Here is a 12,601-nt window from a genome sequence, read left to right as displayed (position 1 = left end):
CAAATTCAATAAAGAAGGAGCACAGAGATGACATTTAAAATTGAATATGGAGTCCTTAATAATAATATTTATTTATATAGCACCATCATATACCATAGTGCTTCACAAATTGTAGTCAGGATCTAGCTTTACAATGCCTGACTAATAATGAATGTACAAAAGGATATAGCATCCAAATATTGTTACTAGCTGCATAACAGGACTTGAAACGGGTTGGTCAAGGCCCCTGTATATGTGGTAGCAGATCTAAAAAAAAAAAAAAAAAAGGTGTCTACTTTTAAATGGAATTCATAATTAAAAAGTAACTGTAAAGGTTTTTTCCCCCCAAAAGCTCTTGGGCTGTAAAACAACTTTTCTTATTATCTTTGTTACATATATGCAGCAGTTTCTTTGCTATATCCCTCAAATTACCGCATTGCTGCAGTGGCTGCTTCCTCTCCCTGTACTTATAAGCCCTTTCAGTCCGTAGTTTATGTGAGGTTTTTATCTATCATTTTCATGGGAAGGGCTACTGCTATTTTTAACACTGGACGAGGTCATGTGACAGCTCTCTGTGTATGTAGCAGAGCTGTGTTCAGAACAGTGGATACAGATGTCTCCTGAACAAAATAGTGAGGTACAAAATCTCTGTGTTCCCTATCAGTCCCTCCATGCTAGTCTGATTCTACAGAAATTTCTCAGTCTCTCTCTGCGCCTCATGCTGCTTCCCTTCCCCCCACCTCATCACCATCAGCACTGTGCAGATAAGCTATTAACCCTTAGTGTTCATACAGCAGGGGCTATACACTTCATGTAAATGTGATGGAAGCTGCCAGGCTGTCACCATATACAGTACAACCTGTACGTGCACTGTGCAGCGGTCAGTGGATTTACTTGTCGGAAACTAAATGGATTTCATGCTAAATTATTTTAGGAGAGAACACAAGGCATGATGTAATCTGTGGGCAAGCTAACTGGCCTCAGCCTAAGGGCATAGACTGACAGATCTTAGTCTCCGCCCACTTCACATTTTTGTCAAACACTTTCAGAACAGAAAATGCCATAACTTTGGAAAGACAAGGGAAAACGGCACAGAGTAAGCATAATTTGGTAAAATGATTATAACTTTACAGTTACGCTTTAAGTTGCAACAGGAAACAAAAAAAAAACAAACAACCCTCCCTCTCAAACTAGTTTGCTGTTGCTGGTTGCTTTGGAGTGTTTAAACTCCTCAACTGTAGCATATGTTGCATCAAGGACACTTCTAATAAGAGAGAGCAGTTCATGTTACATTTCAGTTTTCTTTTACCAACACAACATAGTGCCAACTAGGTTAAAAGTGTAGAGCACATAAAAAACCAACTGTCTGTTGAAAGCTGAACTTACTTGTACTTTATCAGTCGAGTTCCTTGAACAAGTTGTGCACATTCGTTGGTAAGATGACACGCAAACAATAGCCAGTTTCTGGGCTGCACTTTGTAAGCAAAACGCATGAACAATAAGGAATAGCAAGTGAGGGCTAAAAGGAGGAAAAAGAAAAAAGGGTAAAGTTATTGAGAACATCTTTTAAACAATTATATAACATGCCGCCGTTCCATGATGTATGCCACTAAGCTGCTACACCTATGAACACCCTCTGTCTAAAGAGCCAGTCATTCTCAAATATCAATATATTATTATAAATTTACTGTTATTTTTATGAGTCCTCTCAGTTTAGACTCGCCTCCTGAAGACTGACGAAACATGTGGGAGACACACACCAATTCTGTAGGCGAGATGGCTTTTGAGTCAGTTTGAGACAGGCCACATAGGGAAGCATCAACCAATTGGACAAAAACTTTCAAAGTGACCCAGTCCAGACTGACAGTACATATACAGTCAGTCCCCGGGTTACATACAAGATAGGGTCTGGAGGTTTGTTCTTAAGTTGAATTTGTATGTAAGTCGAAACTGTATATTTTATAATTGAAGTTCTAGACAATTTTTTTTCTTTTGTCCCAGTGACAATTGGAGTTTCAAAATTTTTGCTATAATTGGACCAAGGATTATCAATGAAGATTCATTACAGACATCTTACAGCTGATCATTGCAGTTTGAAACTATAATAAGGCATCCAGAGAGCTTCACCAGAGGTCACAGTGGGCAGAGGGGTCCGTCTGTAACTATGGGTTGTTTGTTAGTCGGGTGTCCATAAGTAGGGGACTGCCTGTAACTGTAAACCCCCCCCCCCCCTTTGTACATTCATTTGCCATGTCACTCTGAATTGTTTGTAATGTCCTTTATTTTTAAGGTTCAATGTATTGCATCTTTGGTCTGATGAATAAATAGAAGTATATAGCAAGGGCCCTTTTAATACACCAGTGCATTACATGGGACAGAACTATGACAAGCTGGATAGGGTAATTAACCCCATGGAGGGTACAAGCCATCTCACACTTTGAGGGTGCAGTCACATGTAGCAATTTTTGGATGCTTTCTTTTTTTTTTTTTTTAAATATGCATCCCAGAAACAGAAGCCTCTTTACATGTTACCATGCATTTGGCGGATTTGAAAGTTTTTCTTGAAGTGTAAAAAAAAACAACTATGTCCCAATGTTAACACAGCTGAAACTTTGGGACACAACAGATTACACTTCTACCAATAATAAAAAAACCTTTCAAAACACGCACATACAGTAACATTTAGGGCGCGTTCACACGTTCCGCTATTGTCGCGTTCATAACGTGACGCTAGCACACAGTGGACGGGGCTCGGGCCGATCACATATGCGTTTCCCGGGAAACGCATACGATTAATAACCTGATCGCATGCGTTTCTCTGGAAACGCATATGCGAACGCCCCAAACTCCGCCCCCTGTGCGCTAGCGTCGCGTTATGAATGCGGCGCTAGCGGAACGTGTGAACGCGCCCTCAAAAACGCATCCCCAGAATTTCAAAATATGCACCTGGGTGACAATTTATTCTGGAGGCTTTGGATGAGAAGATATACAGAACTCTCAATGGGAGCATAGTAAGTTGGTCATGTTCAGTCTCAAATTACACTCTAGATAAAGATGGGTCGAATGGCACCAGAACCACAGTCCTATGACCTCGCTTTGAGAAGTTAGAAATCATCCAAGGTCCTGGATATAGTCCAGGTAGGTGGTGTTCTAGAACCCACCTTGGGGCAGGAGGGGTGTATCTACACCATCCATAAAAGCACATCAGCCCCCACTCCAATTTGTGCATATATTCCCTTGTGTGTATTGTTTTGTCTAGTGTGCCTTTAAGGCAATTAAATGCTTAAATTGTCTTAATTGTTAAACACCAGATGACGTTCTGGGCCCCTTAATCCTATAAATATGTAGGCAATTTAGTTAGTCTCTAGGGATCTTCTGAGGGTCTGAAGTTTGATTTGGACATTTTTGGTATACAACTTGAAACCTACTAGGGGAAGAGGAGGCTGAACATCAGAAATATTATCAAAATATTATATCATTCATTTCCCAGAGCCTGGCTGCTGCAATAAGGCCATGCTAAATTTATTGTTTCCCCCAGCACCAACGAGATAAAATTTCAGAAAAAAAAAAAAAAAATCTAGGGAGGGACAACAGCAGATTAAACCTTCCTCCCAAAGGACATATCAGATGACCCCAACACATCCACCAGATAGTGCTTTAGGAAAGGGGTGGGGCAAATCTGTTACAGAATGGCCACCTCCTGGGCAGAAGTTAGAGATGCCTATGATCTCATAGAATGGGCATTAATCTTAACAGGGGCAGATTCTCCTGCAAGGTTGTACGCCATTCGGATTGTAATTCTTATCCATCTAGCGATGGAAGTAGCTGAAGCCTTACCAGGGTTCTTCCATTCACTATCAATGAGAGTGGCAGTAGTACTGTGTCCCTTTCTTTTTTCTGTTAGGCCTTCAAACATGGCATCCTGAATAGTTTTAGTTTCTTTTTTATCCTCCAATTCCATGGTTACTATTTTTAGGAGGTGATCTGTATCATCAACACCAAATAAAGGCTGTCCTGCACATTCTGTGTCTGATGCCGATGATGCTCACAGCCCCCTATTGTTCCAAACCTGACCTTTCCCCTGTCGTAACAGCCGATGAGGTGCCAAGTCATTGTCATAATTTTTGAAAAGGTCTAGGGGTTGAAGTATCTCCCGATTTCTGAACTTCCTCCCTAACCACCTTACGTAGATTCTCAAGCCACACAGATGACTCTTCTGTAACTGTTCTTGTAATACAAGTAGCACACATTTCCAGTGATGGGTTTTTCGGGTAGCCTTTTTAGGCAACTCTTCCCCCTAAAAATTGTAAGACAACAGCCAATTAGCCTTCCTTTATTTAAAAAGGACAAGTGACTCACTGCCCAGCAGTATAGTTACTAGGGCCGGGGTTCTCGGCATCTGTGTCATCCAGTTTCTCTTAAGCCATGCTGAGAAGAAAGAGTGTAGTAGCTTGAGACAACAACAGCATCCTTCCATAGTGCTGAGGGATTTTAAATTGCCTGACAAAAAAGGGGTCGTGGCCTCATCTCAGCAGGAAGCGGCATACTAATAAGAATATATTATAATGTATATTATACAGACTAAACTCAGGGGGAGGACTAGATTCCCAGACTCCCTGAATTCGCTTTCCTAGTTATATAGAATTAAACAAATCAAGCGTTCTGTGCTCTGCTGGCCGGCCGTGAGGACCACTTCCGGGATGCAAGCTGTTCGGCGTTTTCATCTTGCCGATGCTACCATTAGCATCATACCATCATAACCGCAGGAGGCCCAAACAGTGATCCAGTCAACCATAGGCTAAACTCGGAGTGCCCCCCACGCCGCTGCTCTAGAGGGTAAGAGGCACTACACCAGCACGGACCCCTCTGCACACGAGAAGTGCAGCATAGTGATCATAATAATTCCTTTATATAGCGCCAACATATTCCGCAGCGCTGCACAGAGCAATCCGTGACTCTGGGGGATTCTATAGGCACTGGCGGGTCAAAGTTTTAGGAACTACTACTGCTAAAAATAATAATAAATACTGTTTCTTTATCTCAACTATCTTCTACTGTCCTCCACCTGTAGAGGACATTGTAATGCACTAATACTTTCAATAAAGTACCATCTGGTTGCATCAACATCCATTTACTCTGCGAGTGAAGAGCCAGTTGATGGAGCCTACCCAATTCTGGAGGAACTGGTGTACATCAGGGTCATGTGCTGCCAGGAGCCCTTACTAATGTAGTAACCACACAACTACACTTAATTCTCCCTCAGATTCCCTACACTTGTATATAAACAAATAATCCACACAGTTGAAGAGTGATCACAATCCCCCCCCCCCCATCACCTCACACTGCACACCAGGAAATGGCAGGAGAGGAGAGACTCTCCAAGTCTTTAAGCGGTCCCCTCATGTGCTGTGCTGAAGGGATAGATAGAAGGATGGATGGATACATATATAGGAGATAGATGGATAGATAGCTCTGGTCTCATTGGTCAGCAGCGTGTGCTTGTGATGAGGTGACAGGAGGGAGGTCCTGCGTCTCCATCCTGCTGCTTGTAGTGGAATGATTCCCAGGGACACCTGCAGCAGAATTATGCTTTTTAGTTTTTTTTTCTCAGAATGACGGTTACACTTTAAAACTTCCCTGAAAGAATGTTAAAATAATACTTTAGCCTTACCCTTCCTGTGAATGATACAGCTGGCACAATGCAGGCCAACAGACAATGTTCTCCTGGCACTTACCAAATCAGACAGACAAAAAGGAGATGTCTCACTTTACAGAACACCTTTGCAATGTTTGTTTTTTTTTTTACTTTCAACATGTAAGTAATAAGTGAACCTGATAACAAACTTACAAAACATCTTTATAAAGGCATAATGGCTTTATGCTTTTCAGCCTACATATGTGAATTTTAAGAGGTTGTACCTTTGACACTACATTTTCAGCAACAATATTCTGTAACATAAATATCAGTTTTAAAGGTATTTACACTTCTACTCCCCAGACAGGTGTCACCTGATAATAGTACTAGGACAAAGGTTACCTCAAATAAACAACTTACCAAATGTCATACGGCCACTAATGATCTCTGGTGATTTCTTCATGTCATTGAGAGCAGCGATTGGGAGACCCCAGTTAGCAACTGGTCCCCAGAAGTGCTGGAAGGAATGATCATATTGATAATCCACAACAAGCACACGTGTATATACAAGCAGAATGAAAAAAACTATTTTTCAATTTACAAATATTGTTTTTAATGACTCTTGGAAAGGTTAACTTAACTTAAAAGGAAACGGTCACAGAAGCCCATTATAAAGATGCATTGCACATATGCCTTTCTGCTTTTTCTAAGCATACACAATACAATTGTGTGTTATAACTTACCTTGCACCCTGAAAGAATCCTCTGTGTAGTCCCAGGGGTTGGGCTTTGGTTTGGATGCATTTCAAAAAACAACATGTAACATGTCTGTGCTGAAGACTGCTCAGCTCTCGGTCCCCACTTTTGTGCTCCTACTTATGTCAGCTTACCAAGCTGTGACCTCTGAAGGAGCAGGAGGGAGGAGCTATACAGGAGCACAAAGATGGGGGCTGAAAGCTGAGCAGTCTACGGCAAAAAAAAAAAGTCACATGTTGTTTTCTGAAACCAAACCAAAGCCCAACACCTAGGACTACACAGAGGAATCTGTCAGGCAAGGCAAGTTATAACACACAATTATATTTAATGCAAATGCTTAGAGAAAGCAGAAAGGGATATTTGAAATGGTGACCGGTTCCCTTTAAGAAAATTGTATAAATCAGTAATGCAACTGTAATAAAGGCTATCAATTGTTAAAGTTTATTAAGAAGAATATTCATCTGTCCTTTCTCCCTTATTTATTTAAAGCATACCTGGTGACAGCTTCCAATAGACTATGGATACCCAGGTGAAAAGGGGTGGGGGAGCGTCTTGCCAGAGCAGTCTCCTCTACTCCACACTCATACAGCACCCTCTGCCCCTCCCCACTACCTGACATTTGCATTAAGCAGGCTGGGAAGGGCGCTCCCAGTTCAAAAGAAGCTGGAGAGGATTTTTAGAAGTAGTGCTGATAGATATATCAGGCTGGATCTCAGGATAGGAATAAGCAACTGTATGCTAAAGATATTGTTGAAATGGTTGTCAAAGGCTCTCTTTAGCAGTGCAAATAAAAGCTCTAAGGATGTTGAATAGACCTCATATGTACACTCATATTTTCCACCATGGATACAGGTTTCAATAGCAGCGAATAATAACCCACAGAACGGATGTTCAATCCAAATCATGTCCATTTATGTCCACCAATCTATAGCAAATATACCCTTGAAGAAGACTTTAACCACTTCACGCAGCAATTAGCTCTGCTTTGCTACTAAGGATTTTTCTTTGCTACTAAATTTTCTTACCGTACTGTGGAGTTAGAAGCCATGTCAGAAATCCATGAGACACAGGAAGAAAGGCAGCGGGAAAAAAAAAAAAAAAAAAAAAACACAAAAAAGATTAGCTCCAAAACATAAGAATCAGAGAAAAATAAAAGTTACAACTAAAGTCAAGGGAATTCTAGGTACAGATTTAAGAATCTGAATTACCACCAAAATTAGTTTTAGAATAAAAGTTAGTGACAAAGTGAATGGGAGATGAAATGAAGAGATATTTGACTTTAGACTGAAGGTCATTAGATCCTTATACTATATAGAATTCATTTCTACCAGCAGAGCGTGTAACCCCGATATCCTTGAACAGCGTTATTACTACAATAATAGTTACTGTATTTCGATCATGTGACACATTCCATCATGTGCACAACAACCGGCTAGGAACTCTATAACACAAGGCAATAGAGAGGGATAGATAAGAGCCAGAAGACTATTTACATGCATATATTTTCAAATTTTTTCTAACAAGAAAAAAAAAAAAAAAAAAAAAAAAAAAACACCCACAACATAGAATGACCTGTTTTTCACTGATGTAATAAGTCAACCACGAACAAACCAGTTTATTCCACGGAAGGAAAACTCAAGTAAATAAGCACCAACCCTAGATGGTTTCGACTTTGCCGTTTACATGTTTGGGTCTTGTATACATCTGCCTACACTTCAGAAACAGATTTAAATGACACACTACCTGCATCCACACAAGACAACATCCCAGTCTAACTTCTATCATGAAAACTTGACGAATGCAGAAACCACCAGAAATGGCCTGTGTTTGATGGAAGTGTTACTGCGCTAATCGCAGAAAATATTCAGTCGCTTTTAATTTAATACAGTGAGACTATTACACACATTGAAGACTCTAATTGTTTGTGGTGCCCCCATCCATTAGCTCATTCTGACTGCCTTGGTCTCAAAATCAACACGGAGCAAAACGGAGGGATTCCCTTCATTGTTAAGTGTCCAGCCCACGAAACTAGTATTGTAGTGCAGAACCAACTGGGCTGTAATCAGCTGATCCATGCAGGGCTCCCACTTTTATCCAGAGTGCAATTAAAATTCCATATAACTGAAAAGATATACAAAGACAAGAACAAGTCCTTCTAGTTTATGGTGATAAAAGTCTCAAGCCACAACTGGTACAACAAGAAAGTAGCACTGGACACACAAGAACAAAACACTATAATTAAGTCCATGTCCTAAGGGCAACAAGGAAAACATACATGGAAAGAAATACTGTAACAAAGTCATTCAAGGCCAAAATATATCCACCTTAACCCTTTTTGGGGAAAAGGGAAGCTTAGGCCTATTGCCCACAAGCTACTGTGATGAGATTTACTCACATCATAACCTTGCCCAAATGTCCGGCCCGATCATTTAGAGACCAGAATTGAATTCTGTCTGTCATTTCAGTTACAGTCCTTTAGGGTGATGCCACACGTACAAAATAAAACTCAAGTTTTGCCAATGGGTTGAGTGATAAGCCTTTCTCTGCCCTGTCCAAAAACTATACACTAAACAGAGAATTTAACTTGCATCTATAGGTTAAAGGGTTAAATTGAGAATTATTAAGAGTTTTAGTGCCTTATAGGGAACCTGTCATCGGTATATTGTCAAACATCATAACACCTTCTAGTTTTTGTTTCTTTCGTGGTGCAGTGTGATATCCAGAAAATAAACTTTAAAGCGAGATGTAAATTGGTTGTATGAAGTCAAAGAGGTGGAGAGTTTAACACTGAGGTCAAGGTTGGGAGCTCTGAATGCCTATGGTATGTGATTGACATCATACAGCGGACTTCAGGAAATCTGATTAGTGATGCACGACTATCATTTACAGTGAAGGGGGCTTTCTGAGGCAGTCAGCTTAACTTCAGTGTTAAAATCTCCTCCTCCTTTACTTTATACAACTAATTTCTGGATAAGCCACCAAACTTGGGCATGAATGAAACAAACTGGAAAGTGTTCAGTTTCTTGGCAACATACAGGTAGTTTAATGGGTAAATTTCTGCTGACAGGTTCTTGAAAGATTTTTTCTTCTCTCAATAAAAGACAATTAGGCTCCATCCACAAGTTATGGGATGAATGTCAGCAGAATAAGGATCAACAAGCCCCTCTTAGCTGCCCCGTGATGCTCTCTCCTGGGTACTGGCACATCTTGTTAGCTGTACCAGATGTCTCATTGAAGTCAAGAGAGCACAGGAAGTCAAGGGAGCAAGGATCATGGAATAGTGGATTGCAGTCATCCATTATACCCAATTGCGGGAAGAAAGGAGGTGTGTCCCAGTGCCCAAACATCAAGATGTCCCCCTATCCTGTGAATAGAGGATAAATGCCTTCTAAAAACAAAAATAGAAAGTGCAACATTTTGCATGGCATGACAAATGCCCTGTTGTCTCACATTTAGTATGTAGCCTAAATTGACAAAACATGTCTTCTCATTAAAAAGAATGCAGATGGTGAAGGAGAAGGCTCCTCTACTAACTATGTAGGTGCTGATGTCACTATTGACATCAAAATCTAAGAGTTGAATGGCCACTGCCATTACAGCAGGATGCCAGGTCCTGCAGTACTCGTGATAACACAGCTTCTGTGGTCACCCAGCTGTGTCGTCCAATGGGCAAAATCCCAGGTGCATATAGAGGTTAAAACTTTATAAAAGAAAAAGTTTTGCAATTGCACGCATTTGTGGTTTAAAGAGCACCTAAACTGACGGCATGGGGTGCAGAGCCCCAAAACTGTGTACTCCAGCATGGCCCCTTGCCCCATTTTCAGAAGTTTTATTCAATGACTTTTCCTTGACAGGTCACAGCACATGAGCCGGGCACAGAAACAACCAATGAGCGTAAACCTCCCTACACACAGCGACATCTACCCTTAACTGCTAACTGTTTCCAAACAAAAAAAAACTGCAAGTGCCTGGAGCATGAACACGGAAGCGGAGATGTACCGGCCCAGCTCCACTGCAAAACTGCTTTTGCGCCAGTATAAGCCAAATGGAATTTGCCGAATTTTCCAGAAAAAAGTCAGTCCATTATCCGATGTACTGGCCCCCCAGGGGCTGGGATTGCTCTGGCTCCACCAAGTCATATTGAACTAGATCCAAGGGCACCAATAATAATTAACCAACTATGGTATTACAAAAATAAAGGTTATAAATGTTGCACTAGGGCAGAAGGGATTTGGGGGTCCTGTTCTCTACTAGTTAGCACTCCAGAGAGAAGACAAACTCTTTAGACTCAGCATCTCCTTTAAACAAAATCTACCATCAAAATCAAGCATGGATGATCCAGGGGCACTTACTTATAAATCCAGGCACTGTGACTGAGGTAATCTTATATTTGTTCTTCACCGCCTCCTTCAGTCTAAAATCAACGTTTAAAATTATGCAAATGAGCCTGAAAAGGCTCTGGGGGCGTGGTCAGAGCCCCTCAGTGTTCCAGATTTACAGGCTGCCACAAGGAGCAGAACATTTCTCACTCATCTGCCTTTGCTCATTGTAACAGCCCCTCAGGCTCATTAGAATAATTTTAAAAGGAAGGATACCATTGATAACAAATATAAAATTACTACAGTTCCTGGATCTATAAGCAAGTACCCTTGGTTTATCATGATGGATTTTGATGGTAGATTACCTTTAAGGAAGGGCATAGCGTGTGGAATGATTCCCACACATTTATACCAGTGCCTACTGTCCTATGGATGACGCCGCTTCCCTGACATTACCTCCATGGTGTGCCCGTCTGCACCATTACCAGTGCTGTGCCCAGCAGTGATGTCAGCTCTGCCCCCAGGACCCCTCCATGATAGTCACCTCATGAGATACTCGCGGAACTCTTTGCTCTTGACATAGTCCACAGCTTTGCGGGCCAGTACTCCTGCCATGATGACCGCCAGCCAGACACTGAACCTGCCTTGCAGCTGCGCGCACTCCCGTCCTGACAACAAACCGGTTAACCTCACGGGAGCGCGCCTTACAAGCTCGTGACGTCACCTGGAAACTTAGGGCGTTAGAAAGAGGGTTTTATGGCTGCCGCGGCCATTTTGGGTTCTGGCAAATGTTCCCAAAAACAGAAGGTTTATTTTCATTTTTACTGTGTTTTTAAATTATGTTCCAGACTATACAAACGTAATTTCACGGCATCTACAGTACGTTATTGTTTGAGCTATGCCGCGCTACTACCAGAAGCTAAAGACATGGCGGCAAGGTGACCGCACTTGGCCTGATGCGTGCACGCGCATTTTCTCTAGAGGACAGTCGGTTATAGGGGCTTGTCTTCAGCTGCTTTTCTGATTGGTTGCATTGGCGATTTCCTTCGTCTGACTAAGGCTCCGCCCTTCCTGGAGCACGAGACGTATAAGACAAGCTGTGATTGGTCAATGTGTTTCTTCACAAGCTGACGTTTCGAGTGAGTGTCACCTTGTGTTCTGCTCTCACACGGGCGGCAATCTTGAGTCTTGTGTCCTGTGACTGGTTGCCAGCGGTTGTCGTGTGTACCGAATGATAATAAGGAGCACGTGGCGTCCAGTTTAGCGCCTGATCCGTGCAAGCTAGGGAGCGAGAACCGCGCTGCACGCTAATGGCGCATGTAATGTCCATACAGTTTTCAGACCCCATTCACATTGTGCATTCTGGATAATAAGAGCTGCAAACAAATCAGAAGATTAGTTTTCCCTATTAGAGATAAGCCTGCTTTGTGAGCACAAACGGACCAAAATAACCCATTCTTTTTTTAAATTGACTTCAGTGCTGAAAACAAGCAATGAGTGAACAGTTGACTCAGGGCGCCTTCCCATGTGCCAATTTTCTCACTATTTTAAACGCATCCAAAACGAAAGTGGGAGGTGTTTTGACCAAAATGCATGCGTTTCATGCAAACCCCCCTCCCACTTGTGTTTTGGATGTGTTTAAAAACACCACGTGGGAAGGCGCCCTCAGAGGGCGTGTTCATGCGATGCAATTTTGACGCTTTGCAAAGGCTTGAGCCCTGATCACATGCTGAGGTTACATTCAGGGACATTTACTATGGCGTTTCAGCCAGTTTTGTGGTGCTCTCACTGCATGTTCTGCTTGCCGACCTATTTATTAGCTGGCAGCGCCAGAAAAAAATTACTTTTTCCGCCGGCTCTGACTCTTCTATGAAAAGGGGTGTGGCTTTGGCGGAGTGGAAACTTAGACACAA

At 41.9% G+C, this 12,601-nt stretch overlaps 1 protein-coding gene across 1 annotated transcript; it reads right to left on the bottom strand.

Moving 5' to 3' along the window:
• Positions 1-1,361: 1,361 nt before the first annotated feature.
• On the bottom strand, positions 1,362-11,730 carry MPC1 (mitochondrial pyruvate carrier 1). The gene is made up of 4 exons (XM_072141276.1): positions 11,233-11,730; positions 7,395-7,398; positions 6,035-6,131; positions 1,362-1,498 (listed from the first exon to the last, which is right to left on the bottom strand). The coding sequence occupies exons 1-4, from the start codon at positions 11,301-11,303 to the stop codon at positions 1,362-1,364; spliced, it is 309 nt and encodes a 102-aa protein (XP_071997377.1). The 5' UTR covers positions 11,304-11,730.
• Positions 11,731-12,601: the final 871 nt, after the last annotated feature.

This window comes from Engystomops pustulosus, chromosome 3 (genome assembly GCF_040894005.1).
Source record: "Engystomops pustulosus chromosome 3, aEngPut4.maternal, whole genome shotgun sequence".
In the NCBI taxonomy this organism is placed as follows: domain Eukaryota; kingdom Metazoa; phylum Chordata; class Amphibia; order Anura; family Leptodactylidae; genus Engystomops; species Engystomops pustulosus.
The sequence above is the reverse complement of the archived record's forward strand: the minus strand, read 5'-3'. Positions and strand labels throughout refer to the sequence as shown.

Bases quoted from the DNA above. Each gene is read 5' to 3' on its own strand.
- MPC1 (XM_072141276.1), bottom strand. From the start codon at position 11,303: ATGGCAGGAGTACTGGCCCGCAAAGCTGTGGACTATGTCAAGAGCAAA. The intron at 1,499-6,034 runs GTAAGTTGTTTA...TCCTCCTTTTAG, and splicing joins TAGTGGCCGTATGACATTTG to CCCTCACTTGCTATTCCTTA.